At 52.4% G+C, this 27,919-nt stretch overlaps 4 protein-coding genes across 5 annotated transcripts in view; 2 read left to right on the forward strand and 2 right to left on the reverse strand.

The window, feature by feature from the left end:
• Window positions 1-2,595, reverse strand: part of LOC122392851 (mitogen-activated protein kinase kinase kinase 10-like) — a 28,103-nt gene extending 25,508 nt beyond the window's left edge. Inside the window, exon 1 of the mRNA XM_043388176.1 lies at window positions 2,554-2,595. The gene's annotated coding sequence lies outside the window, so the exon portion shown is untranslated. The remainder of the gene's footprint in view (window positions 1-2,553) is intronic.
• Window positions 2,596-3,060: 465 nt separating this feature from the next.
• Window positions 3,061-7,018, forward strand: LOC122392844 (pecanex-like protein 1). Its single transcript, XM_043388165.1, has 7 exons — window positions 3,061-3,710; window positions 4,252-4,418; window positions 4,879-5,063; window positions 5,366-5,473; window positions 6,133-6,215; window positions 6,595-6,721; window positions 7,008-7,018. The coding sequence occupies exons 1-7, from the start codon at window positions 3,558-3,560 to the stop codon at window positions 7,016-7,018; spliced, it is 834 nt and encodes a 277-aa protein (XP_043244100.1). The 5' UTR covers window positions 3,061-3,557.
• Window positions 7,019-7,461: 443 nt separating this feature from the next.
• On the forward strand, window positions 7,462-20,722 carry LOC122392838 (pecanex-like protein 1). Of its 2 annotated transcripts, XM_043388150.1 has the most exons (21): window positions 7,462-7,634; window positions 7,920-8,154; window positions 8,564-8,653; window positions 9,388-9,465; window positions 9,805-9,989; window positions 10,301-10,450; window positions 10,732-11,040; window positions 11,389-12,155; window positions 12,568-12,742; window positions 13,081-13,948; window positions 14,256-14,444; window positions 14,781-14,974; window positions 15,243-15,476; window positions 15,712-15,815; window positions 16,200-16,347; window positions 16,655-16,806; window positions 17,234-17,417; window positions 17,713-17,980; window positions 18,205-18,605; window positions 18,947-19,128; window positions 20,017-20,722. In XM_043388150.1, the coding sequence occupies exons 1-21, from the start codon at window positions 7,464-7,466 to the stop codon at window positions 20,153-20,155; spliced, it is 5,223 nt and encodes a 1,740-aa protein (XP_043244085.1). In that variant the 5' UTR covers window positions 7,462-7,463; the 3' UTR covers window positions 20,156-20,722. The 2 variants fall into 2 exon arrangements, with proteins under 2 accessions (XP_043244085.1, XP_043244086.1); XM_043388151.1 differs by lacking the exon at window positions 10,301-10,450.
• Window positions 20,723-21,090: 368 nt separating this feature from the next.
• Window positions 21,091-23,557, reverse strand: LOC122392839 (ATP synthase-coupling factor 6, mitochondrial-like). The gene is made up of 3 exons (XM_043388152.1): window positions 23,250-23,557; window positions 21,663-21,825; window positions 21,091-21,330 (listed from the first exon to the last, which is right to left on the reverse strand). Exons 2-3 carry the CDS (start codon window positions 21,806-21,808, stop codon window positions 21,159-21,161), a joined length of 318 nt encoding a protein of 105 aa, XP_043244087.1. The 5' UTR covers window positions 21,809-21,825; window positions 23,250-23,557; the 3' UTR covers window positions 21,091-21,158.
• Window positions 23,558-27,919: the final 4,362 nt, after the last annotated feature.

A 27,919-nucleotide genomic window follows, 5' to 3' on the forward strand; every position in this document is an offset into this window, starting at 1 on the left:
AACCGTTGCATTCTACTTATATTCCGGTCAGTTCTGCTACTAAACGATTCCGGCAAAACACTCTTTAGGTTATGTATTAGCGAACCACCACCCAAAAATCGCCCAATCAATGGTCAGTTATTACTGCTGGGCTGAACCGTCATACGCTATATAGCCTATTGCAGTCAATATTTTCAGAACGATACTGACTGACGAAACACAACGTATTCGCGGATTCGCACATACGTTGGCACCCAGGTGGCCTGTCAGCAGCCGCACAAATCCGCACAGCGCAGCCGGGATTTGACATTGAGATGGTACACCGTAAAGCATGCCTTTCCACACAGGCACAAGCACAGGGACACAAATTCTCAAAATCCAAACTTATTCCAATACTGGTCAATTACGAATAGGCATAAAGTTTTGAGGTTTTCTCATGTTCATTCTTCTTTCAACACACGCGGCAGACTGCAGCAGCTGCAGAACATCTCACAGAGCTGCGCTGGATGCAGTCATGAGCTGGGACACGGTTTGTGACCAATGACCGATCGGGGGTGCCAGCCTCCTCCCGGCACGCGATGCACTGGCCGCCGCGCAGTCGATGTCGGGGCACCGCCGGCATTCGCCGACAGGGTTCCATCCGATTCGGTGTATTGGTGGCAGCCCGAACAGTGACCCACGCGAAGCTGGCGGACGTCGATGGCCGATGAGCGATGCCCTTCCGCGACCGGCGGTGGCAGTCGGTCCCACATCAAGAACAGATACCAGTCATGCGGTCAGTCGGCGACGGCGCTGTCGCGAGCCGATCTGATGGTCGCGCGGTGGGCGTTGCCGACGTCCACCGGGACCGTCCAGCGCGGCCGCCTCTTGGCCAATCAGCCGCCTCTGGTCGGCGCGCTCGTTGCGCTGTGGGACGGCATCCACTGCAAGTCGTTCACTGTGAAGCGGTCGTTTGACCGGGCCTGGCAGGCGGGGAAAGGGGGCCTCAGATGAAGTAAAACCATCCCTCAGGCCAGCTTGAACTGGCTCTCCACCTCACCATGTTAGATAAGCAGACACCCTCGTGATCATCGCAGCGATGATTGCCAATTGGTGTGTCATTATGGGAGAGGATGCCAGCCTCCTTTGCAAGATAGTCTGCCTTTAATATAGTGCAGCCCGACCCATTGCCTGTGGCGCAGACTGGGCTTGATAATGCAGTGCAGGACACACCAAACGTAAGCGGCCATCTGTACCCCCTGTGCAGTAGGGCTGACTCAAGAGCCCAGAGTTGCCCTCCCCCCACCATTCTGTGCACGTGATAACTGGATGGGACATGCCATGGTCAGCATCTGTTCAAAAGCTGCCCTAAGCATGTAAAGCTCCACTGGCATGCTCAAGCATGGTCACAGTCAGTTCTCACTTCTCAGTTGAACCTCCAATGGAAACCCATCACAAAGTAGAGATCAGGGCGCCTCTCACACTGCAGCACACTCAACGACTGAGGCACCATCTCATCAGTTGCAGGTGGTTCTTGCCAGGAGCAATGCCAGCCACACACATCAGGTGATAACAGCAGTGTACAACTGCAATCTACAAACATCCATGTTCTTTCTGGTTTTCTCCTGTTGAGATCCACTGCCATGCATGAACTTGATGGGCTTTTGTTGCGCTCCTCCCATGTGCAGACAGGTTTCTGCTGAAACAAAGCAAAGCAAATGTGATTAATAATGGCCCTGTTTCACCATCCAGACACTGTGTGCACTGGTAGCTACGGCATACCATAGCATCACTCAAATGACGTTGCATGTGATCTCTTAGTTTATGATCAATCGCGTTTGGAACAGAGTGAGAGGTTCTGAAAAACCGTACCAAGAACAGAGGTTTGAGTTCAAATACTGCTAGCATGCTGCTGGTGCTGGTACCGCAGCATGCTAGCGTTCTGGGATGCTGTCATAGCTTAGCGTCACAGTGAAGTTTGTTGACACTGCCATGGAAACTCAATGCTCTGACACACGCAGCGCACTGCAGTGCTGAGCACTGCATTGCGTGCTCTGCCGTGAAACACCACCCATGAACGTTGGTTGCATGACCATGACCAGGATGGAGCAGTGTGGCAGACAGTGATTTTAATTTTAATTGCACTTCCTAGAGATTAAAATGTTGTTGGTGAAATTGATATGCATTATTCCTATTACCATTGTCTAAATTTCACATTTCAAGACAGCATCAGCATTGACATGTTATATAAAATAAGGTTTAGACTTCAGGTGGTCCCAGGTTCAGCTATTAAGTAAAACAAGGGCAAAAAATTGTCAAAAAAATATTTAAAAAAAAATACCTGCCTTCATCAACACTTCATCTAATCTAACCTCATCCTCATCTAACAAGGCCCTAAAAGCAAAAACCGTTTGAATAACAATGAGCTCAGTGATAACAATGTAATATTTTGCAACCGCTGCACCATTACTGTCACGTACGCTATCCCTAGATTGGTTGCTGGTAAGTAGTGGTTGTCGTCATCAACTCGTCATGCAGCAGCTGATTGGGATGGGCGGGGCCTATTTTTATCCAGGCGATAGAGAGAGCCACCACCTCCCTGTCTTTCGAAGACGACATCCATAAGCCTGCAACAAATCAGTTACCCACAAGGATGGTGATTTAGTATAAAATAGATAGAATACTGTAGTATGCACTTCAAATGAAAAATATAAGTTTAAGCTCAATTCATTTAAAATTGATTGCTGCTAACATATTGAATCAATTGCTAAATGCATAATATTTTTTTACAATAAAAAATGTCGAATTACACTGGCGAGGCATTTTAGCTAGAATGATTTCTAGTAGTATAAACAGGAACAAATTTAGTGGATCAATAGCTGTGGTGTTTCAAGCAAAAAAATTGTGAGATAGATCCCTTATGATTGCTCTTCCATTTTTTGGAATCATCATTGTGTTATTATGTGCAGAGTTTCCTGAAATTACCGCATCAAAAAGCACCAATATCCTAGATGCTCTCTACTAAATCCTCAGAATCCGCGCCTGTGTTTTGGTCACGTGACTATTGCACTCCGATCAGCTGTTCGTCATAAGGAAGTTGGAACGAATCTGACGCAGACAATCGTCGTGTTGCTAATATCATCGAATATCTCAATAAATGCCATTTGTTTTTGCGTATTTCCGGAGGGATGACCGGATTGTCAATGCATTAGAAGTGCTAAATGGTTGATTTTGTTTTTACATTGCTGAGTGTACAGGGAAACTGCTGAACTTGCATTGAGCAAGTTGAAGTATCAGCAAGGATAAAGAGAAGTTGAAGTGTGCCTACTTTTTCATTCGATTCCAATAGATCATTTTGATCGAGCTTATGGATGCCATGCTTGTTGGATTTTCTGCATGACATGCACATTAGTGGTGAAGATAGCACTGCAATAAAAATGCGGTCAACAGTTGAGTAGGTACCTACCTGGAACCCGTGGCCTGGTACTTACCGAAACTACCTACTCTCATGTTGAGCCATGCTTGGATTTATTACTAGACAGCTAATAAGACAAGAAGTGGGCTTGTATTTTACTTGAAGTAAGAAGCTACAGCAAGACATGACATCCCAAAGTATTGAAATCTTCAGACATGTGTTGTGGACGTCAGTCACTGGAGGGTGGTTCTATGATCCGCATCAAAATGTTATTATTAACACAATTCAGCTCTACTTTTGGATTTTGTTACTATGTGCACCATTTCTTATTACAATGGTAAGTTCATGCACCTTTATTTGTTATCATGCTTTTGCAGATTGTTACAGCAGTTACATATATTTTATTTCAATACTAATTAGGTAGTTTATTTAGTACCTAGATGGCTATTTCAGGCTAGCCATTACATTGTATGTGTGTGCAATGTATAATGCTATTCTTTTCTTAAGGAAGGAGGGGAAGTAATGATCAAATTCATGAAGATCAATTTTTGGTGTTAATAGTTAGAAAATGACCTCTTAACTATTTTGTGGAAATTTGTTGGTGATACCAACACTATGCTATATTTAAGAATGACATCCTTACTTTTCAGGTCTGCAATGTTATAAATTTACATACAGTGTCTGATCATAAAATGGTCACTTTGATTCTATCTGCTGTACTGCTTACAAGCTGGTTACCTATTGGATTAATGCACTCACTAATAGAGAGTACAATCCTAAATAGATGATGCCACGAAAAGTGAATAATATTTCCACGGGAAAACAGTACCTTACCATGCTGTCAAATTTCCCTGAACCAGCAATGTAATGTTTTTCAGTATTCATCAAGATCCACAACAATCTGGGCCATCTATTGTACCTGTGTCTTCATTATATTCAGTGTCATCAAGTTCATCAACTACCAGCTGCACAAAATGTATGACACATCAGAGTATGTTGAAGAAAAGGGAGAGCCTGAACCATCCACTGACAAAGAAAAAGCAAGGTGGGCAATAATGGGAACAGAAAAAATGATAGTTATCTTGCATGTGCATCTGACTTATCATTGCTAAATACAAGCTTATGTACTATATTAGCATATGTAAATGAACTATGCAATAGATAATGCAATAGTTGCACTTAAAATGTGGCTAGCTCATCTCTTTATGGATAATGCATGGACATGTGTGAAACATATGCAGTCTGGTGCAAATAATCATAACTTTTAGGTAATGGAGAAAAATAACCCTGAAAAATGATAAACAAAAATCATGGGTAGATAAAGATAGACCCACCCATCTAAATCGGGTTCCCAGCCACCAACACCCACTCCATATCACTGATGCTCCCTGCATTGTATTCTTTGTAATTTGTATCCCTCCTTTTTTAGTGGCCTCAACTTACGTTATTGACCTCGTGATTTGTATCCCTCGTATGACCTCCGTTCTGGCCCGGTGCGCCTCCAGCGGCGCCGCGGACAGTATTGAGCTCTCCGTGCTGGAGGGCGCCCGTTCGGGACCGACGGCCGACACTCCTCCCGTGGACTGCAGCTCACGGAACTCTGCGCACGAGCTGGGCGCGGCACAGTCGCCCACCAGTCGCCGGCCGCACCCGGCCACAGTCAGCCAGACGTACGGCGCGGAGACCATCGGTGAGAAGAGGGAGAGCGAGCGAAGGAGAGGAATGGGGGAGGAAATGATGGTTGAGAGAAAGACAGGAGAGGAGAGAGAGAGGGAGACATTTTAATGAAGCCTCTTCTCTGCCAATATACTCATGATTGATTATATTGGCAGGCGTGTAACTCCTCTTGTCCATGTTTTCCGCGTGTTTCGTTGTGTGCTTGCCCATGTGTCTGTGCTATAAGGCCTGCTTGCTTCCTAACGTGTTCCCGTGTGTCTGTCTCTTTCGTCGCATCTGGACGCGTTTCTGACTGTATGTCCCTGTCACGTCCAGATCTGCACGCCGACGTGCACCAGATGGAGGGCGGTCTCTCCGTGCCGCGGGAAGTGTCTGCCAGCCAGCGGATACAGCACCGGCTCCGTTCGCCGACCAGTATCACAGGTACGAGACAGTGTCCCTCGAGGTACGAGCTGGTATCACAGGGCGATTTACCCTGTAACTCGCCACTTTCCCGTCTGCTGGTCTTTGTAGCAGGGCTGCGGAGTCGATGGATTTTCGGCGACTCCGACTCCGACTCCGACTCCGGCTTTCAAAAACCAGCTCCGACTCCGACTCCGACTCCGGGCAGAATTGTCGACTCCGACCGACTCCAACTCCCGACTCCGACTCCGCAGACCTAGCAGGGCTGCGGAGTCGACAGATTTTCGGTGACTCCGACTCCGACTCCGGCTCGGGTTTCTAAAATCGACTCTGACTCCGACTCCGGTCACAACTGTCGATTCCGACCGACTCCGACTCCGACTCCGACTCCGACTCCGCAGCCCTGCTTTGTAGTGTGGGTATGTGTAAAATCCACTCGTATACGGACCACGGTGAGCGCAGCAGCTTGTCGCAGATATAAAAGGTACTTAGCTTAACCGAACATGTAGGGCTTCATTTTTTGCATTGTGTGGTTTCATTCGTCATCGATCGCTCTCCGCCGATTGAATATATGGGGATCACGTCACCATGTGCGATAACGATCCGAGCTGTGGTGCTCCAGGCCAACTATTTATTGAAGAGGTGTCATGAGTGATGTATTGTACGCGCGCCGTTTGCAGACCACCCGATTGATCTCATCTCTGAGCTTCCTGAGGACAAGCTGGAGCAGGACCACACCAACCTGGCCCGGCTGTCTGACCAGGTGAGACCGTCAGAGCCTGAGATATTTTACAGCCCATCCGGGGCGGTCCGGGCTATTGGAATATTTAGATGCCAAAGTTTAACGTGCCCAAAGAGCGGCGGACGGTTTGTTCTACTCGACGACTTTTACTGCTTGCGGCCATTCCCACAAACCGCAGAATCTCCATATATCGAGCACCCGAGGGACTCGAACCCGAGCTCTCACCCCCGGAAATCCAGCGCTCTGCCAACTGAGCTACGGGACTGACAAGTGCAAGCCGAGGATAGCTCGAGTCAAAGACTATGTCATCACTGTCAGTGAGTCGGAAATCATACCAACGTACTGGAAGGCCATAGGAAGGAATTGGGAGGGTCATATTCGCCCTTAAATCCGTTCACAGACGTCCGGCGGTGACCACATGCCTTCCAGCCTGTCTCTCGGCCTGGTGACTCCCTCAGAGGTGGAGCATATCCGAGAGTCGGGCATCTTCGACCTGCCGGCGCTACTCTCAGCCGTGCGCGAGCGAGGTGAGACACCCCCCCCCCCCTCCTGTACGCAGGGGTGGACAATTGTGCCGAGTTGGGGTAGCACGAGTCTTCCCAATTCAACGCCGGCTGCGCCGGCTTAGCTTTGGAGCCGCACTAGACGGCGGAGGTCAAGGTCACCGCCAGGGCGGCTGCGGATTTCTCCACCCCTGCCTGTACGCACGGCGGGGGGTATGATTCAGAGACGGTGGATTAACTATTATCAATGAAAGTGAGATGAGTCATCGGATGTTGCGTGAACCATGATTCAGCTATGCGCTACTATCAGGAATTGGGTAGCTGGTCGTCATCGAGGAGCTATCGGGGGTATCGGAGATCTTTGGGGCAGGATGTCCGAGAGATGAGTCATTTTCAATTGACGTGGGAATGAAAGAGATACGCAGCTGAGTAGTATTCTGAAGTGAGCATATCCCAATCATTGCGGCTTGTCCATAGGTTTGCCATTTGTCAGCGAAACTGTATGTTCACAAACGATCGGCGAAATGATTGGTAGGAGACGATAGGACAGTACCTCTTGAAGTGACCGATAAAAATAAAGTCATTGCCATGAGAATATGGAAGTGCTAATTGTTGCCCATAATTCACGAGTCATTGGATATTCGAGCCACTACCCAGCTTTGACCGTTGCGACAGCCCTACCCGCCCTTCCCCGTGTCTGTCTGTCTCTGTGTGTCGGTATGTCCGCCCTAACGTCCATCTCCCCGTGTTCCCAGTCCAAAACACGATGCCGTCGGGGTATTTCCGCCGCACCCTGTCCGTGTCAGACACCACAGCGGCGCGCCAGGCCGACCAGCTGGCCCTCGGCCACTCGCTGGTCGAGCTGCGACACTCGCGACCCGGGCCCGGATTCTCGCTGCCGCCGCCGCAGCCGCCGGCGCGATACCCGCAGACTGAGGTTAGTGCAGTGCAGGAGGCTGGCTTCCCCGCCGTGTCACCGACCCACTGGTCAAAGGCAGAAATATGTTTAGTTGAAAACTACTTGAAAACATAGTGACCGTGGACGGGGCTCTATGGTTTGCTTGTACTCGTATTTGTAACGTGAACCTTTGGTGAGTTTGACGGACCTTGGACAAATTATACTCTGTGCCGCTTCTTTTATTCTCTGAATAATATCACGTGTCTGTCTATAACTAACCGCCCGTTTTCGTCAGTATCTAACCGTTTCCGTCTGCGTCGTCAGGTGCTGCCGCAGGGCCGCTCGGAGGCCGCCGAGGCAGACCAGAGCGGCAGCGAGGACGAGGCGCGCGGCAGCGACTCGCCGCTGCTCGGAGACCAGTGTGACGGGGGTGAGTGGGCCCGCTCCGCCGCCGGAGCCGGAGCCGGAGCCGCCGCCTCCCGGAGTCCCAGCCGGGCCGAGCCGGAGGAGGATGACGTCAGTCTGCACAGCCTCACCGGAGTGGATCGGCTCTTCTGCGGTGAGTGGATGGACGGGGACGAGAATGAGTGGTGCTACACGGGAATTGAGACTATGCTCGATAATTTTGGTTATTTGGATGGTTGGCATTTGTTGATGTTGCGTTGGAAAACTACAAGGATAACAGTAATAAAGAGATGCCGTGAAAGAATATTGCATTCGGCCTGTGGAATGCAGACTAGTTTCAATGTGGTCCTATGGAAACTAACTAGGTTTACTAGTGAGAAACCTAGTTAGTGAGAAACCTAGTGAGAAACCTAGTAAACTAGGTTTTCTCGAAGTGTAGAGACTGTCTCCATTGAATGAAAGATCAATCGGGATGGTACCGTGGTGTCTTACAGCCAGCTAGATGAGCTGGCAGCTGCCGACCTCTGTCTGACCTATGACCTCTGACCTGACCTGACCGACAGACGAGCGGGAATCGGACGGTCCGGTTATGTCGACCGCGGAACAGGGAGCCGTGCCCAAGGACAGGTCCCATCGGTCACGTGCGTACGCTGGTAAGTCACCCGCACACAGTTATAGCGGCTACATGTATGGTCCGAAATAACCGGCAGTAGAACATGTGTCTGTTATCAAATGCACACACCTGCCTAGCGGGCCTCATTTCAACTAATGGTGCTGATTCTAAACACGGGAGGCTTTGAGATACTACTAGTACCGGAAGCTTGTTGATGAACATACTTCTTTGTCGGTTTCCTAATGTTGTTTCAGGGTGATACCCCGTGTGATACTGATACCGTTATCGTAAGCGGCAGTTTCCTGGGTAGTGTGTGACGTCACTCCTGTAATGTATCTGTGTTCAGAATCCGGCCGGTCGGCCTTTGGTCGACAGACGACCCCACTCCCTGTGTGAGGTGGTCTATGCGTGTATGATGTCACCCCCGTGTATTTTTATGTTTCCTCAGAGGCTGGCCGCTCGGACTCCGGTCGGGTGTGGTTGTGACGTCAACCCTGTGTGATGTCATCTGTGCGTGTGTGACGTCACCCCTGTGTCTCTCCGTGTGTTTCCTCAGAGCCGGGCCGCTCGGACTCGGGTCGGGAGTGGGTGTGACGTCAACCCTGTGTGATGTCATCTGTGCGTGTGTGACGTCACCCCTGTGTCTCGCTGTGTGTTTCCTCAGAGGCTGGCCGCTCGGACTCTGGTCGGGTGCAGCTGTGACGTTAACCCTGTGTGATGTCATCTGTGCGTGTGTGACGTCACCCCTGTGTGTCTCGCTGTGTGTTTCCTCAGAGGCTGGCCGCTCGGACTCGGGTCGGGAGAGGCGCCACGGGGGACACCACGGCGCCAGGTCGCGGGACGGCCTCAGAGGTGGGTGACTGAGGTCGGCAATATTTAGTCCACTTAGAACGCCGGGCGGTCAAAGCATAGGTGAACACAGTTATTCAAACTGATCAGGGTAAAACATTGAGCTATATTTCTACCATATTTCGTTCCTGTTTTGGGATCCCGACGTGCTTTTTCTGTCATTTGTCATAACGGAGGCTGAATTAATGTACCGTCTGTCACGTCGTATCTGATTTTGAATATCCGCCCTGATAACTTTGGGTGTGTCGGTTTCCCCGTTATCGCAAGTAGCTACATCACCGCCGTTGCTGTTTCATCTCTGTACTCTATTTCGCCCTGACACCCTTCGCTCCCCGCCTTTAGGCTCGTCGGGGAGCCGGCAGCGCCGCTCGTCGAGCCCCCGTCGGATGTGTCGCCGCCGACGGCCCGCCGGTACCGACGACATGCTGCCGGCTCAGAGCAGCGTCATGCTCTCGGCGGCCGCCGGCGGCACCCACCTGGCCACCTCGCATGACGATACCACAGAGGGGGCCGTGCATTACTTTCAGGTGGGTGTGGCGAGTGGTAGGACTGGCTGTGTTGCGGCAGGACAGGGCTGGGTAGGATGGGTTGTTAGGGGCCAGTTGGCCGCTGATGTGATGAGAAACTGCACCATCTCCACTAACGAATCTTCGCTCGGTGCTTCAGCCTTCGCTAGCTAGGACATTTTTAGTGGTGGCTGGTGTATTGAATGGTGTTTTAAACTGTTCAGGCGTGCTGTATGTCGAACTTTACCTTCTTCGCTTTGTATTGAAAAACGCTGAAATGTCTAGATATCGTGTTGATCAGTGTGATGGGCGGCTCCTTTCCTGACTGGCAGGCTGCTGCCAGTACCGTGCCGTCCTGTCCTCAGTCCTTCGTTCGGTCTCCGTGTGCCAGCGTGGGGCGCCGGCTGTACCGCTATGGATCCGTCCTCCCGTTCATTCCCTTTCCTTTGCTCCGCTTACTGTCGACGGAATCTCCTGACAAGGTGAGACGAGTGCATGTTGGTAGGCTAGGTTATAAATGCCTGGCCACATATTTAGCCTGCCAGTCAAGGCCTCAAAGGATTAATTGGGCACAAGATACATGACTGGCATTAACAAGCCGTTAATTGTATTGGGCTTTGTGGCTAGTATTCATTTTAGAAGGGGGCTGCCACGCGCCTCTCCACTGCTCCCGACTCCCTGTCTCCCCTGCCGACCACTCACAACGAGTTCTGTCGGTGCGTCCCCCCTTCCTCTAACTCCCTGTCTCTCCATTCCTCCCCAGGACGAGTTCGGCCACTGGCTGGCCTACACGTTCGACGGCAGGGGCGTGGGCGTGGCGGCGGCGGCGGCCAGCCCGGTGGCCGCGGACAGCGACTGGTCCGTCCACTCGGCGCTGCTCGACTCGGCCGGACTGAAACTGGCGGCGGCGGCTGCCGGCGGAGCGGCCGGCGCGGCCCTCGACTGCGGTCCGGCGGGCGACGGCGGCGACCCGGGCGGCCCGCTGCTGCACTACCTGCACTCCAGCCTGGGCCTGGACACGGCGGCGCCGTCCAGTCCGCCGCTGCCGCCCAAACACCACTACCGGCTACACGTGAGTGTGGCTTCATCTCTCCTTCCTCCGCCTTGTCACTTAGCCTAGACAACTGGGGTGTGGCCGCCACTGCTCATTGTTTTCACATATTATATGTCATTGGGAAAAATTAATCTGTTTTCACATTCACATCCTGTTAACCTTTTGTACTGCTCACTTGAGCTATCAAATCGCTTGCTTCCTTTCAGCTGTCCTCTGGTGTCTTTTGTGGCAGCCTACAGCTACGACCCTAATTTTTTATTCACACTATTTTATCAAGTGTGGGTTCGCTGGAATATCGCGCCTATTTTTCTGTCAGTCCGCTGCCCTCCGGTTTCTGAGTGCGCGTTCGCCATTCCGTGTCCCCAGGTGGGCGGCGCCGTCTGGCTCAAGGTGCGGTTCGATCGTCTGGCGCTGTTGGCATTACTCGACCGCAACGTCACCCGGTTGGAGAACCTGCTGTCGGTGCTGTTGGCGCTGCTGACGTCCCTACTCGCCGCCGCGCTCCTCCACACAGACTTCTACGACGACCTGGGCGTCTTCTTCTTCAGCTTCGCCGTGGCATCCAGCCTGTACTCGCTGGTGAAGAGCGTGCAGCCGGACGCGGCGTCGCCGACGCACGGCCAGAACCGTCTGGTGGCGTTCGGTCGGCCGCTGTACTTCTGCCTGCTCACCGGTCTCACTCTGCTGCTGCTCCGGTGGCGCGCAGACGGCGGAGGAGCTCAGTCCGACACCGCCGGGCTGCGGCTGTACGGCCTGCGACTGACTGCCGCGCCGATACTGGAGACGGCTCTGCAGCTGCTGCGCTACCTGCTGCTGCTGCTGCCGCTGCTGCACACTGCCGGTCTCCTCCCCCAGGTGGACACCTTCGCCATGTACCTGCTGGAGCAGTTCGACATCCACCTGTTCGGCGGCACGGCCTGCACCAGTCTGCCGGCCGCCGTGTATGCTGCCGCGCGCAGCCTGCTCGCCGTGGCCGCGCTGTATGGGTTCGCGTACGGCGGGCTGCGGGAGAACGGTGACGAGCCGACGGCGCAGCACATCCTGTTCAGTATCTTCTGCGGGCTGCTGGTGGCGCTCAGCTACCACCTGAGCCGCAGCACCAGCGACCCGCAACTGCTGCTCCGGGTCCTCAGGTGAGAAAGCAGTCAGCAAGCACCAGTTATCTGTAGAGAGTGGTGAGTAACCGAAGGTTTGTTGTCAATAGTTAAAACACTATTCTTTAGAATTGTGTTTTTCTATTGAAAAACAAATCTGAGTTCCCTGACAATTTGGCAAAAGCTGCCTGAGATCATTAAGTCAGGTATAGGTGGATGTTTATGGTGTAGGGGCCCAAACCAAGCTGGTCAATTTCACGCTGCAATATTTCTGTAATATTTCTTTATCGCTGCTCTTTTCGCAAACTTACTAACAACGCAGCGAAAGCTAGACCTGAAACTCCACGTCCCACACCGCGTTCATGTTCCGTAACACCAGTCCACTATGTCTGTTTTCCTTTCGTCTTAACCCCGGCCGGGGTCTGACACTGTGCCCTACCGCTGTTGCCAGTCGGTATCTACGTCAGGAGCTGGAGGAGGAGCCGCCGCGGACCGGAGACACGCCTGAGGAGCCCGTCGATCCGCTGCCCGAGAAACTGCTGCAGACAGCGCGTGTTCGACTGAAGTCTGACGGCCTGGCGTGCACCATCATCGGCGTCATGGTGTTCGCCGTCCACTGCAGCACGGTCAGTGACTAGGGACGGGGACGACGTCCTGGGATAAAGGTGGACGGCAGTATCATAATCAGTGACTGGGGCACAGGGACTAGGTTCCAGGTGGGCTAGGTTCATTGGCTGGACATGAAGTCACGAGAGATAGGTGTGGCGGTTGCTGTGGACAGACGTGTTAGGTGAAATAGGAGTGGCAGCTAGCAGCACGTTCAAATCGTTAGGGATAGGTTAGACTGCTGCTTTGTTTGTCTGTTCATCGGCGCGTATGGTCCATCGGCGATGTTGCTTCGCTGCCGGCTGTCGCCGTCGTACCCAGTCCTGCCGCTGACCGCTGTTTTCCCTTACCCCGCCAGGTGTTCTCTGCGCTGGGCCCGGAGCTGCAGCTGGCGCTCTGGTCCCTGCCTATCGTCACCGGCCTGCTCGTACACTACCTGATACCTCAGCTGCGAAAACAAGTCCCCTGGCTGTGCGTGGCGCACCCGATCCTGCGCGCCGCCGAGTACCGCCAGTTCGAGGTGACGGAGCCGGCACGTATCACCTGGTTCGAGCGGCTCTACGTGTGGCTGTGCTCACTGGAGAGGAACGTGCTCTATCCTCTGGTGGTGCTAAGTGCACTGACCGTGGAGAGCCCGCGTCTGGTGGACAAGTTCGGTCTCGAGTGGGCCACACTGCTGGTGGTGGTGTGTGGATTAAAGTGTCTGCGCGCTGCTTACACGGACACCAGCTACACGTACCTCGTGCTCGTCTTTACCCTGCTGCTCTTCAGGATGGACTGGGCGGCGGCGTCAGAGACCATGCTGGTCGACCTGTTCGTCATGTTCATCGCCTTCGACAAGGTTCGCGACTTCCTGCTCAAGATTCAGTTTGTCACCACGTACATTGCGCCGTGGCAGATCACCTGGGGATCGGCGTTCCACGCGTTCGCGCAGCCCTTCTCTGTGCCTCACTCTGCGATGCTGTTCGCTCAGGCGGCTGTGTCAGCGGCTCTGTCCGGCCCGCTCAGTCCCTTCCTCGGCTCTGCTGTGTTCATCTCGTCTTATGTGCGCCCGGTCAAGTTTTGGGAGAGGGACTACAACACTAAACGGGTGGACCACAGCAACACGCGACTGGCACTCCACTTGGACAGGAGCCCCGGTGCCAACGACAATAACCTGAACTCCATCTTCTACGAGCACCTGACCCGGTCACTGCAGCACTCGCTCTACGGAGATATCATGCTGGGTGAGTGCTGGGTGTGACCGAGGCTTTATGTTTATACTGGTTGGCTGTGTCATGTCGTATGTGTCTTCATAATCCATAGATGGAGACCACGTTGTTGTAATTAGTGCCCGCCAACGAAAGCATAATTTGCCATCGCCATGATTTGTATTCTCCCTCAGTGTGTCACTCGTTTGCTTCACTTGACTTTTTGGGGGGATTACCTTCGTTGTAATTAATTGTTTTGTCTCAAGTCACGGTCGTTTAGTGAAAGAAGCACTCTCTCAGCCTCGCGAGACCCACCTGACCGTTCCTCTATCGCGCCCACCAGGTCGATGGGGCGTGGTGTCCCAGGGCGACTGTTTCGTGCTCGCCTCCGACTACCTCAACTGTCTGGTGCACATCATTGAGCTCGGTAACGGCCTGGTGACGTTCCAAGTGCGCGGCCTGGAGTTCCGCGGCACCTACTGCCAGCAGCGAGAGGTCGAGGCCATCACTGAGGGCGTCGAGGAGGACGCAGGTAAACGGCGCGGAGTTATCATAGAGCTGCTCGGTTATCCGATGGGGATCAGAGGGTTATTAAGCTGGGACGTTTAGGTATCTGTCGAATCTAGAAGCCCAGGCACATGTTTGGGCGATCATCTCAGGAGTCCGTAGCTTTATATTTATTGACTTCCCAATTCATTTCACCAGTGAATTCAGCAGCTTATTTCTCGCACCACAGCATTTTGCTGACGGGTAGCACATCCCACTCACTGGTCCAGGTCTTTGTTCCAAGCTGCTTATCTCACCTGTCAGCGCATCACACATCCATTCGAGCGTCCATACCCTTACCACTCCGCCCCTCTGATCGCAGGCTGCTGCTGCTGCGAGCCGGGTCACCTGCCGCACATCCTGTCGGCCAACCAGATCTTCAACCAGCGCTGGCTGGCCTGGGAGGTGGCCGCCGCGCGCTACGTGCTGGAGGGGTACAGCATCTCGGACAACTCGGCTACCTCCATGCTGCAGGTGTTTGACCTCAGGAAGGTGCTCATCACCTACTACGTCAAGGTGAGCTGGACGATTGAAAGGGCGGCTAGTGCTGCACTGCATCATCAGTAGGTATGCTGGCCCATGGCCCTATAGAGTACGCTACTCGTTACAGCCGTAATCAAGTCAAAGGTCAAAGTATTGTTGTTTCGCGCAGCGATTCACGACATTTTTGCACATTCTGGCGTAGATTTTTGTAAGGATGTCCTTGATCCTGGTATTCATGATGCAGTTTTAATATTCTGTCCCCGAAACAAGGAATTGATGAGCCCCTCCTATCGTGCCGCAGAGCATCATTTTCTACGCGCTGCGCTCTGCCAAGCTGGAGCAGTGGCTGTCGAGGGAGGAGATCATGTCGCACGTGCTGGAGCACACCACCAGCCCCGGCTTCGTGGACGTGGACCCCATCTTCAACATGAACATCGACGAGGACTACGACTTCCGCGCGTCGGGCATCACCCGCAACAGCTTCTGCAACGTCTACCTCGAGTGGATCAAGTACTGCGTCCAGCAGCGTGACAAGGTCTGTGCTATATCCCGTTTTCAACTGGTGTACGTACGAAATACGTTAGGGGTTTTTGAGAAAAATGTGATAATAAAACAACGATAATGTTCAATAACCTGATTGCGTTGGTTGTTCACCTTTTGATGGTTTTCGTACCTGCTCCCACTCGAGTCAGGTGATGACAGTGATTGTCCGTTTGTCAATTTGTACGTTCTTACTCGACTGGTCTGACCTCTGACCTGTGCGCCCTTAGGCGATGGAGTGCACGTGCGACTCTCCGGTGGTGTCTCTGTGCCTGGCGCTCAGTCTGCTGGGCCGACGGACTCTCAGCGACGCCTCACACCACTCCATCTCCAGGTAAGGACGGTTGATCCACCGAACACAACAACGCGAACAGGATAACAACTGTGCAACTTCTAGTTAATGACAACGGCAAAAGCACAGCAGTGGATGATCGCATTGTCAACTGGTTGACGGCTTGATTCGTATTACGTTGCCTGTTCTAGACTCGTGTCACCATGAGCAATTATTGAAAGAAAATCAAGACAGAATACGTTCTTTAATGAAACCTTATTGAGCTCCACTGACACGTCCCAGTTCCACCAAATGTTTTGATATTTTCCGTTACTGTTGTACTCTTGACTCTTACCGTTAGCATTTTTGAAGAGCTTGACAGGAATTTGCTAAACACCATGTTTCTTAATGACAGCGTATCTCATTTACCTGTGCCCTCTGTTACAGCGTGGAGTTTTTCCTGTACGGTCTGCACGCGCTGTTCAAGGGCGACTTCCGGATCACCTCTCTCCGAGACGAGTGGGTGTTCTCGGACATGGACCTGCTGCGAAAGGTGGTGGCGCCCGGTATCCGGATGTCGCTCAAACTACACCAGGTAAGTGAGAGGGACGGCGCACAGTCGGGGACTGAGGGTGGTTTCGGTGAGGAATGTGAAGTGTGGGCTGATGTTGAACTGAAGAAGGACTGAGTTTTCTGCCTTTACCACAGTATAAGACCACCATTGGAGACAAATTCATCTGACAATCCAGTACCGGCTGCTGATCTCAGTCATGGCGACAGCAGCTACCAAAATGCTTACTGCAACAGTCTCCTGCAGCCTAGCCTCCAGTGCTGACTTCTTACCTCCAGTCCTACCTGTTGACTGACATTTTTGACCCGCTGTGTTTCGATCTGCTCCCCAGGACCACTTCATGTCGCCCGAGGACTACGAGAAGCCCAGCTGTCTGTACGAGGCGATCCGCTCTCACGACGAGAAGCTGGTCATCTCGCACGAGGGCGACCCGGCCTGGAGGAACGCGGTGCTCTCCGGGGTGCCGTCTCTGCTGGCTCTGCGGTTAGTGGGGTCTCTGCTGTGCCGTCGGCAACGGCAAGCGATAGGCAGGCTGGGGCGGAACGAGCTTCGGAATGACGTTATTTTGTTTATAGGTATTTTGGCAATGACTGTGGATGAATGAATATCGAGATATTGCGCATGATTTACAACCGTGACGGCCAAATTTGGCGATTTTTTGCCCCATTTCGCATCACGTTTTTAATATATAAAACCTGTGGCGCAGAGTTGCACGTTTCCGGCATGACATGTCATGACTGGCACGTCTTTCGGTCGCTAGGCAGGATGGTAGGAGAGCGGTAGATCAAGCTAGGGGCTCACGAAATATTTGCGTGATAAGTAGGAGTCAGCCCAACTCTTATTGTTAACATTTTCCTCGCTCAAACCTCACTGCTTTTCCCGCCTCACCACCGATATCGTCTGTTCCCAGGCACATTCTGGACGACGGCGCCGACCAGTACAAGATCATCATGCTGAACAAGCGCCAGCTCAGTTTCCGCGTCATCAAACTGAACAGGGAGTGTGTGAGAGGGTTGTGGGCCGGTCAGCAGCAGGAGCTCATCTATCTGAGAAACAGGAACCCCGAGAGAGGCAGCATACAGAACGCCAAACAGGTGCGGAACTGAGGGTGCAGCGCTGAGGGTGTAGGGTGGTGGGTGTGAGCCGTACTTCGGCTGGGATGTGGAGCGCGGTTAGTTGGGACGTAATTTGTATATGTCTGAGAATAACTCGGCAGCATTCATTGGATCGGAACGTAGAAGGACGGCAGGTCTAGCTGGAAGCTGACGGAGCATATGAAGCTCATTTTTCAACTTCGAAGCTTCTCATGCTAGGCCAGACCTCGTTGAGAATGTCCGTACTGCATACTCCTTTCCTATCTATTTGACCACCCCTTCCGCCGCTCTCCAGGCGCTGCGGAACATCATCAACTCGTCGTGCGACCAGCCGATCGGCTACCCCATCTACGTGTCACCCCTGACCACCTCCTATGTGGAGACGCACGCGCAGATCAGCCGGATTGTGGGCGGGCCCATCAGCTTCGGCTGGGTCAAGCGCCGCCTGCTGGCCGCCTGGCAGCGGCTGTGCGCGCGCTGCGGCGAGGGCTGTGTGTCCGGCGGCAGCGTGCTCCAGGAGGATGGCGTGCGCTACATCGCACACCCCTGCTCCGTCCAGATGGGTAAGTGTTGTTATACACCCCAACTCCTGCTCTGTCGAGATGGGCGAGTGTTGGGTAAGCGTTGCTTGTTTACGTTACTTACTCACGAATTATTGTTTCTATGAATACAGCTTGTCTGTCCACACTCCAGCTTTTGTGTGATGAGAACTGAGAGATCCTCCGTCCGCCCGTATCTCTGACTGTATGCGGTTACTGACGATTCCCCGTTCATTTTCGGTCCACAGCGACGTTCGCGGTGTCGGGCAGTCAGGAGATGGGCGGCGGCAGCGGCCGCGGCAGCCTGGGTCCGCGCTCGGCCGGTACCTTCCCACAGCACCTGGTCGCCCCGCCGGGCGTCAAACCCACCTCTGCCACCCTGCCGGCGCTCTCTGGCGCGTACCCCGTCCCGTGCGCCGGCCGGGCGGGCCGCAGCCTGCCGCCGCCGCGCCGGCCCGGCGCCGCGACTGCCGCCGGAGGAGCCGCCGCGCCGGACGTGTCCCCGGTGCTGATGCTGTACCCGACGGCGACGGCGGCGGCCAGTCCGGCGCGGGCCAGGGTGCGCCAGGTCCGCTCTGGCAGCCCGGCGGCGACCGCTGGAGGGGTGACGGCGCCCCAGCCCCGGCTGCCGCTGGGGTCCACAGTCAAGGTGAGGAAGGAGAGTGATACAGACGGATTGTCGGCACTAGAGAGCAATTGTGCTTTGTATGCTTAGCTTTAGGCTCTGAAACATATCGTGATTTTTGCCATCTCGATTCGTGTACGCTGGTTGAAGTTGTTCCGTATCTAAAACACTCGTCTCTTAGCATCATTGTCGATGCCACCCATGACCTGACAGAAATCCTTTCCCGTTTCTTTTCACACCACTAGGCCTTGCCTCTGTATAACCTGTTGGCTTTTCCAGACTTATCCGCTCGTGTTGATCCTCCGATGCTGAGACTCTCCCTGTCCCCTGCTGCTACTGACTGCCTCCCCTTCCCCTCTCGGCAGCTGGTGGACGGCGGCGTGGTGTACGACAGCATCAACCAGGGCCGGCGTGTGGACGTGCTCTGGCCCGACGACCGGTGGCGGCAGCGCGGCGGAAAGAACGCCTGGGGCGCCTGGCTGCCGGACGGCCGCTGCGGCACCGTGGTCCACTACTGGTGTCCGTCCCATCCCGACAGGCGGTACAGGTGAGTACAGTACTGTACTGGGGTACCGGTACATACACTACTGGTGTCCGTCCCACCCCGACCGGCGGTACAGGTGAGTACAGTACTATACTGGGTACTGGGGTACTGGTGCATACACTACTGGTGTCCGTCCCACCCCGACAGGCGGTACAGGTGAGTACAGTACTGTACTGGGGTACCGGTACATACACTACTGGTGTCCGTCCCATCCCGACAGGCGGTACAGGTAGGTACAGTACTGTACTGGGTACTGGGGTACTGGTGCATACACTACTGGTGTCCGTCCCACCCCGACAGGCGGTACAGGTGAGTACAGTACTGTACTGGGGTACCGGTACATACACTACTGGTGTCCGTCCCACCCCGACCGGCGGTACAGGTGAGTACAGTACTGTACTGGGTACTGGGGTACTGGTGCATACACTACTGGTGTCCGTCCCACCCCGACAGGCGGTACAGGTGAGTACAGTACTGTACTGGGGTACCGGTACATACACTACTGGTGTCCGTCCCACCCCGACCGGCGGTACAGGTGAGTACAGTACTATACTGGGTACTGGGGTACTGGTGCATACACTACTGGTGTCCGTCCCATCCCGACAGGCGGTACAGGTAAGTACTGGGTACTGGTACTGTACTGGGTACTGCGGTGCAGCTGGTACACTAACTACTGGTGTCCGTCCCGCCCAAACAGGCGGTACTGGTACGGACGGAGATACAGATGATACTCGTTACATTGGCATATTCAGCTAGCATATGACAAAAATGTGACATCTACCTTGTTAGAAACGCTAGCTTATGGGGAACCTGTGATTTGTCGAATTTGGCCCATTTCATGCGACGCTGTTGTTTCTTGCTAGCCTGACCCGCCCCTGCCTGTGCCGACAGGTCACACGTGGACCGTACCATCCTCCTGCTGGAGATGGAGGGCAACTACGTACCGGTGGCCGAGGTGGGCTGTCAGCCGGCTGACCCGGCCGCCTCGCTCTCCTCCATCACCGAGCCGGAGCGAGCGGTGGAGGTGTGACCCCGGCCCCGCGGCGCCGGCGCGCACACCTCTCCCAGCTACTTTGTCATGCACAGACTGTGATAGCGTCCGGCGCGCGCCGCTGCTGCCGCTGGGCGGCCGCGCTGCCCGTCCGGCAGACTGCGTCCGCTCGTGTTTTTACAGGGCCCCGTTACGGCGCGTGTGCTGCGTGTTGGACGGACGCAGTGCAGCCATTCCTGAGTGGAAGGTGGTCTCGACCGGTGTGGGGAGTCAGTGGACAGAAGAGTGCGCCGGTTTTATTATTGTCATTATTTTGGTGTTATTATCGTCCGTACCAGGAGTTATGTTAGAGCTGCTGTGAGTTTGCTGTTGCCTTGGCGTGCCACACATGAGCTCACCGGTTTGTTGTCATGTTATCTGATGCAGTACTGTGACGTGGTCCGATGGTAGGACCCGAGTGCAGGCGGCAGAGACCAGGGCGCGGGTGTGGGTACCAGGGGCGTTTTGTTACACATGTTTGAGTGAAGTCCGTACTTAAATATCGAAGTATTGTGCCCCATTTGCCAATGAAGGGCAACACTGAAATACAACGCTGTTTTTAAAAAGGAGGTGCGTCTGTAATAGATTCGCTCGACTGGCGTGTAAGAAGACTGCTAACGAAATCGGGCAGCGCTAGCAGCTAATGCAAGTCACTACCCCCAAACGGTCAGCAGCCCACAATAGCTCTCAAGACGTGGTTGACGCACCCGGCGCCACCTCTGGATTCAGAAACCTGCGAGTCTCGCCGATCATCAACCAGCACGTAATTCGTACTTCTGACTGTTGGCGGTGGTCGCAATCAACCCAGTGGATCATCTCAACGTTTCCGATTCAATGTATTCGATTCATCAGATGCCTTTATTAGCGAAGAGTTAATGTCATGACCCGCCGTTCATTCCCGGCCGCCTAACGTCAGCCTCTTTCAGACACTGATCCGATCACCACCGAGTTATATATTCAGTACACAGCTACAAATCACGCGCGGAGCTCCGGCCGGCAGCGGCTACTGCTTGGCGCTGATGGGGTCGATGGTCGGCTCGGGAAAGTTGAACTGGGGAAACTTGGTCACGTCGTCGCCGGCCTTGATGCCGTAGACGCGCGCTATCCTCTCCAGCTCGTTCTTCATCTCGGCCTGCAGCTGGGGCGTCGGGTCGACCAGACCGTCCTTGGCCGACCTGCCAGAGGAGGGGATGCGTCAGTCGGAGTCATTACCGCGCAAGGACGCGGGATCATTAGATTAGACAGCAGGTACATAGTTACATGCCATTTATCGGTTCACTCAATTGTTGTCTGCTCTCGGGGACGGGCACGCTAAAACTTAAAAATCAATATACAGGAAATGCATGCCCAAAATGCCAACAAGCATGATTAATAAATATTTTGAGCCACGGCTTCTGGCAATGTTAGCATATTCCTGACCAAAAAGATATCTCTCCAACAAAAGCAGGGTGTCCCACCTCCCGCCAGAAGCAGATCGATAACGCAGCATCCCACGCGAGCCACTCACTTGCTCTTCTCTCCGTACTGGCGCAGTTTGTCAACAAACAGTTTCTGGATGGGGTCGTTGCTCTGGAGGGCTGCTGCCGTGTTGATCTGGCGGCCCAGACGGACCGAGGCCAGGGCCTGCCGCAGCGGACGCGCCAGCTGACTCATGGTGGCTGGTGGGGGGCCTGCAGACAGAGGGATGGACACATTGGATAACAGATTGAGACTAAAGCATATTACCAGTCCAACCAGAGGCCAGCTACCAGACTGGAAAAAATACACGCTATGCCGAATATGTCCCTCGTAGTGGCGGGATTGCGCCAAAAAATTCAGCGCACGTCCGGCGTAAATTCGCATGCGCTGAATTCAGCGCATGGCGGCGGACAAATTTTTCGGCGCAGGGCGGTCGCATTATTTTTTGACGAAAGGCGGTCACCGAATTTATGCGGTACGCTGGTCTATCTAGCAGCAGTTTCAACCCGCGGGTGGCTCTGGAGGGGTTTCGGGACGAGACGTCCCCGCTTTGGTCGTCGCATTCTCGAGCTGGCGAGCCGCCTGAGTCTACTCAGCGGAGGAGCGGCCGCCCAGGTGAGGCCTCGACCGTCGGTGTGGAGATAAGTATGGAAGAGAAGACCTTGTTGAAAATCGCCAAGCGTCGTTAAGCAATACTGCAATGGGTTCCTGCCCGCTGCGGTATCGAGGGAAATGAGAGTGCGGACGACCTGGCAAAACAGTCGGTCGCCCTGCCCTCAAACGCCCGCTCGCTGACCAGGGCGGTTCATTGTGCGGCCTCGCATCAATGGCGCGACAACTGCTCAGATTCACTATTCAAGCCACTCCTCGGGAGCACACTGCCGCTCCCTTGATCCCCGGAGAGGACCGAGAGGTGCACAGTGCAGGTGCACCAGCTGAGGGCGGGCCACTGGAGCCGCTCGCTCCAGTACGTGCACCGAATCGGCTGTCTCCACTCCGGGGCGTGCTAGCAGTGCCCTGCGGCGCTCTGTGCCGTGTGCCGAGAAGACGCTGATGTGCCGGCAGCCGGAGCATGTGATAGGTACTCCGCTGCCTGGCCCTCGCTGGCTCCCACCACCCTCGAACACACCGCTCCGCCGATATTTGTGGCCCTGGAACTTAGGTACGGCTCCGGCTATGTTTCACTGCATGAAGCTAGAGTGCGCAAGAGTATTGAGGTAGGTATTGGGTTTCCGGGGAAATGAAAAACTCATTCGGACGCTCAAACATTGGGGAGCATACAAGGCCCCGGAACACTCTGGTTGATATAGCCTTGATCAGTAGATGTGCTCATGTACTTAACATAAAAAGGGCTTTATTTTTCGCACAAATAGGCACCTAATTTTTGGCACAATTCACGCAGAAATTTCAGCGCAAAAATGCTTGCGCCGAATTTTTGGCGCAATTGGGTCTCACGGGCATCCTGATCCGGCGTAGTGTATGGATGTTTTCCAGTCTGGGCCAGCTAGGTTCAACTTTCAAGAGGAAAATACAAGTCATGTTGATGTAGCAGTTAAAATCTGAACTTCAAGAGCTGTCAACCTAAATGTAAAAATAAAGTCAATATTTATCTTTTTTAAATGTAAATTTATCTTACCTAAGCGAGATAGACGGCTGCCGAGGAGTACGAGAATCTCGGGGAGGCGAGAAAAGGCAAATTGAAGAAATAGGAAAGCCGGGAAAGCCTAGGTCGGTGAACTCCCGTCAACGAGCGCTAGCCTCGGGCATTTCCGCGCTGAGACTGAACATATGTGAATGAAAAATATTACGTTTTTACTATTCATTTTTGATATTATTCTCTACGAAATCTTTGAAAGCATTTATCAAATATACTCAAAAATATTGAGCTTAAATTGATAGGTATTTAATTGATCTAAAAGTCTTTTTCTAAAGAGACCTTTTTGTACCACGTGATCAAAGGCTATACTTCTACTCTTCTGTAAATTTATGCGCCACATATGTAGCAGGCACAAAAATAAAAAGAGGAAAACGAAAAATCTTCAGTAATATACTGCCAAGCGTATCGTCATGATGAATCAACTAATTGATCGATTATATTTAATTTTCTTCTCACAGATTCAAATGGTATTTGAAGTATAGAAGTGTTTGAAACAGTTGAAGATAAAACTGTTGTGATCCGGCGATAAAAAGATTGAAAAATATATTTTCATCAACGCTTTCATCAAGCATCGACTTTTCATCATTATCGAGATTCTCTTGAATATTTATCTCATTTCCAAAATACTTCATGATTGCAATCATTCTAAAGCCTTCCCAAATTTCCCGAATTACCGAAGCAGTGGTTTTTTGTCGCCTTATTGGCATGGGTTCACAGTTTACATAGTCTTAGTGGCAGCTTTTTAGGAATTCCTTTTTGCGCAATACTGACGCAGGAGCGTCATACTTGGCGAAATCCAAGGCCCCAGGGCGAAACTTTAGAAACAAACTGCGTAGATTATTTTCATTGTTTTGATCGTGTTGGGGAGAAAGGAGATTGTGAGATAGTTGATGAGAACGGTTAGATACAGATTGTGGTGTAAAACTGTTGGGTTTGTGCATTTCAAGAAATTATGGCCAATCCATCGTTCAAAACTCGGGCCACCAACATGCGTCCAAATGACTTGGAAGACATACTATTGAAAGCTGATGCATATTTGGTGAAAAACGGCAGGAAAATTGAGCCTGAGGATGTCCAGCCAGGAGATTTGGTGCAATTGGTCCCCCGTCTGAGAGGTGGCAAAGGTGGTTTTGGTTCAATGCTTCGAGCAATTGGTGCTCAGATTGAAAAAACAACCAATAGGGAGGCGTGCCGAGATTTGAGTGGACGACGGCTAAGAGATATAAATGAGGAGCAAAGGCTCAAAAACTGGATAGAGAAGCAGGCTGACCGACAAAAGGAAGCAGAAGATGCTAAGCGGGCAAAGCTAGAGAAACTGAGAAGAAAGCCAAAACATGTATTCACGGATAAGGAATACATGGATCAAAAGGAAAAACAGCAAGACAACTTATTTGAAGCAGTGGAAGCAGGAACCTCAACATCTTCAAAAGATTGTGATGACACAAATTTGAAAAGGTCTGCAGATGAATCTGAGGAAGAGGAGGGGTGTGGTAAGAAAAAGAGCAAGTCTGAAACAAAGCCTGCTCCTAAGAGAAAGAAGAACTTGTGGATTGACCCTGATCTTCCAGATGATAGCGATTTGTCTGATTCTTCAGAGTCTTGTGATGATGAGAAGGCTGCAGCTGTCATCTGAATCTCTTGAGCATTATTGGTTCATTTGGCTGGCCTAATTTCCAGAGGCTGGAGATTTGATGTTCTGAATTTGCTGGTCTCCTATAAGGTACTTCAGAGTGTACAATTTTGCTAGAACTGATGACATGCATCACACAGTGGTGTTGCCTGCTAAATGAGGAGTCATACCCAATTCTGTTTTGAATTGTAGTTTTCATTAGCTTACCAACAAGGAACCATTACTGATTCTGGAACTACATGGGCACATTGTTCCATGCCCATGTCACTAAAATTGAAAATATGACTTGCCTCAAGTCAGAAATGCATCTGAAGTTCCTTCTGTAATGATTGTAATTGAGTCATTGGCACTGATGCCCTTTCATCAGCTGTCAAATGTATGTACAAATGTGACCTGTTAAAAGTAAATGTGTGGTTGATGACACATCACAATAAACAGAGCTTTTTCGGCAACTGACTAAGTTGAGAATTTAGGCATTGAGAAATATGAATCAATCTATTTAAAACTGTCTAGGTGGAAGATTTTATTCGGATATTGCCCGAAAGGAAAGGATAGTTTGTGTCGTTTGTGGCATATAAAACATTTTGAATGGGGATTCAGCTCTTCAAAGCCTTAATTGCATAGGGTCGTCGTTATGGGTCGTTATTGTATGTAATGTATATTGCATAACGCGTAGGAATTCATACACAGCACGCATACATTATGTGAAATGCCGCCGGTTGTCTGATATCCAATCGCTACATACGAGTAGCGCGCGGTGCGCATTCTTTCAGCCGTGCTCCCCAGCTGTACTGGCAGACCGAGCACGCTCCCCAGCCACACAGGGAGGGCAGACACCTTCCTCCGCTACGCGTGTAGGGCAGACACCTTCCTACGCTACACATGGAGGGTATACAGTACACCCTTCCCAGCCACACAGGAGGGGGCAGACACCCTCCCAGCCACACAGGGAGGGGGCAGACACCTTCCTCCACTACACGTGGAAGGGCATACACCCTTCCCAGCCACACAGGGAGGGGGCAGACACTCTCCCAGCCGGCAGCTACACAGGGAGGGCTACACCCTTCCCAGCCACACAGGGAGGGAGCTGACACCCTCACCAGCTACACAGGGAGGGGGCAGACACCTTCCTCCGCTACACATGGAGGGCAGACGCCCGCCAGACACCCTCCTCAGCTACACGTGGAGGGCATACACCCTTCCCAGCCACACAGGGAGGGGGCAGACACCCTTCCCAGCCGGCAGCCACACAGGAGGGGCATACACCCTTCCCAGCCACACAAGGAGGGCAGACACCCTCCCAGCCGGCAGCCACACATGGAGGGCTACACCCTTCCCAGCCACACAGGGAGGGGGCCGACACCCTTCCCAGCCACACGGGGAGGGGGCAGACACCCTTCCCAGCCACACAGGGAGGGGGCAGACACCCTTCCCAGCCACACAGGGAGGGCAGACGCCAGACACCCTCCTTAGCTACACGTGGAGGGCATACACCCTTCCCAGCCACACAGGGAGGGGGCAGACACCCTCTCAGCCGGTAGCCACACAGGGAGGGGGCAGACACCTTCCCAGCCACACAGGGAGGGGGCAGACACCCTCCCAGCCGGCAGCCACACAGGGAGGGGGCAGACACCCTCCCAGCCGGCAGCCACACAGGCAGGTCCGGCGCCCGTCCGAGGCTCGCGGGCGGCCGGGCCGGGCGCGCTCTGTCGGAGGCCGTACCCGGACACGTCCCGCCGGATGCTGGCTACTTGGGCCGCCTCGAATGAATGGTCCAACTCTTCAGACACAGATTCAGAAAACATCTCTGGCGGACATATTTCCGGGACCGGTTCAGCGAACTTCTTGAAGGCTTGCGCCGGACGCAGAGCGTCGTCATTTTACCAGTGAACTGTCACTGCAGCTCACAAAAGACAATCTCGGCTGACGTGTTTAATGGAACTTGGATGTGCTGTTGAAATCGCGCATACGGGACAGATGCATTATCCCTAGACGAGACTGCTCAGACAACTTCACAAATTTGATGGGATTTATCTCGGATGTGATACTTGCGAGCAGCCAAGTGCACGGCGCATAAGGTCAGCACTCGATTATCTAAAAAAAAAAACAAAAAAAAAAGATGGAAAGAAGCGAAAAAACGATTGATAGCTCTCAAAGTCTCAACCATTTGAAAATGCTTTATTCAGTAAGGTCATTTTCCCCTAAGTCAGTGTTGAAGTCTGAAGCTCATCGACTCATCAAATGTCAGTTTTTGTAATTTCTCCACGACACGCCAACATTTGATAAGCTCGTGAACTTAAAAGAGCAAAGGACGAGGAAAACAGAGTGGTTGTCAAACTTTTTTTCGTAACATGTCAGAGTTGATCTCAAGTCGACTGTTCTACCTAGGCTGCTGCATAGGTCACAATGATATTCAAAACGACGAATTTGTTGATAACGTTTTTCTATGATAACTTTAAACGTTTTTTTATAGCTAGAAGCTATATGGACTAGAGCAAATTGCACCACACAACACCGAACGTTGGAGGCCGGAGGGGTCACCTCCCTCGAACTCTGTTATCGTGTTACGTAGTGACAAGCGGTGAAGCGACTGTCGGCGTTCGAAGACGGAGGATAGGTATGCTAGAAAGCATTTTAATGTACCTACTTTACTCGACTTGAGGTCAGGTCACTATTTGACTTTTGGTTATCATCTGACTGATCAATTGATATGCCCATGCGGCTGAAAAACTAAAGATCACTTCCGTGAAATAACGACGTTGAGTCAAAGTTTTCATGTTCGACCATGTCCGTGGATTTTGACGCCTCAGAGCATGCAACGTTTTAATGCTGATTCGTCGGCATCAAAGTCTTCCGGTTTGTTATAAACTTACTCAGAGAACAAGGATTTCTGATAGAACAAGGAAACCCATTCCAAACTAGCAGGCAAACGACAAATTGTGCAAAGGTCATCCAAGAACTGAGGTCATCCGGGTTCAGTGAACTCCTTTGACCTTTAGTGAGAATGACCGAGAGTCGA

This window comes from Amphibalanus amphitrite, unplaced genomic scaffold (assembly GCF_019059575.1).
Source record: "Amphibalanus amphitrite isolate SeventyFive unplaced genomic scaffold, NRLGWU_Aamphi_draft 000503F_arrow, whole genome shotgun sequence".
NCBI lineage: Eukaryota > Metazoa > Arthropoda > Thecostraca > Balanomorpha > Balanidae > Amphibalanus > Amphibalanus amphitrite.

Excerpts from the sequence above, each read along its gene's own strand:
- LOC122392844 (XM_043388165.1), top strand. The coding sequence starts at position 3,558 with ATGACATCCCAAAGTATTGAAATCTTCAGACATGTGTTGTGGACGTCA. Across the intron at positions 3,711-4,251 it reads CACCATTTCTTATTACAATG|TATTCATCAAGATCCACAAC; the intron begins GTAAGTTCATGC and ends AATGTTTTTCAG. Across the intron at positions 5,474-6,132 it reads TTCGCCGACCAGTATCACAG|ACCACCCGATTGATCTCATC; the intron begins GTACGAGACAGT and ends CGCCGTTTGCAG.
- LOC122392838 (XM_043388150.1), top strand. The coding sequence starts at position 7,464 with ATGCCGTCGGGGTATTTCCGCCGCACCCTGTCCGTGTCAGACACCACA. Across the intron at positions 14,445-14,780 it reads GGGCGTCGAGGAGGACGCAG|GCTGCTGCTGCTGCGAGCCG; the intron begins GTAAACGGCGCG and ends CTCTGATCGCAG. Across the intron at positions 18,606-18,946 it reads CGCTGGGGTCCACAGTCAAG|CTGGTGGACGGCGGCGTGGT; the intron begins GTGAGGAAGGAG and ends CCCTCTCGGCAG.
- LOC122392839 (XM_043388152.1), bottom strand. The coding sequence starts at position 21,808 with ATGAGTCAGCTGGCGCGTCCGCTGCGGCAGGCCCTGGCCTCGGTCCGT. Across the intron at positions 21,331-21,662 it reads CAGTACGGAGAGAAGAGCAA|GTCGGCCAAGGACGGTCTGG; the intron begins GTGAGTGGCTCG and ends CTCCTCTGGCAG.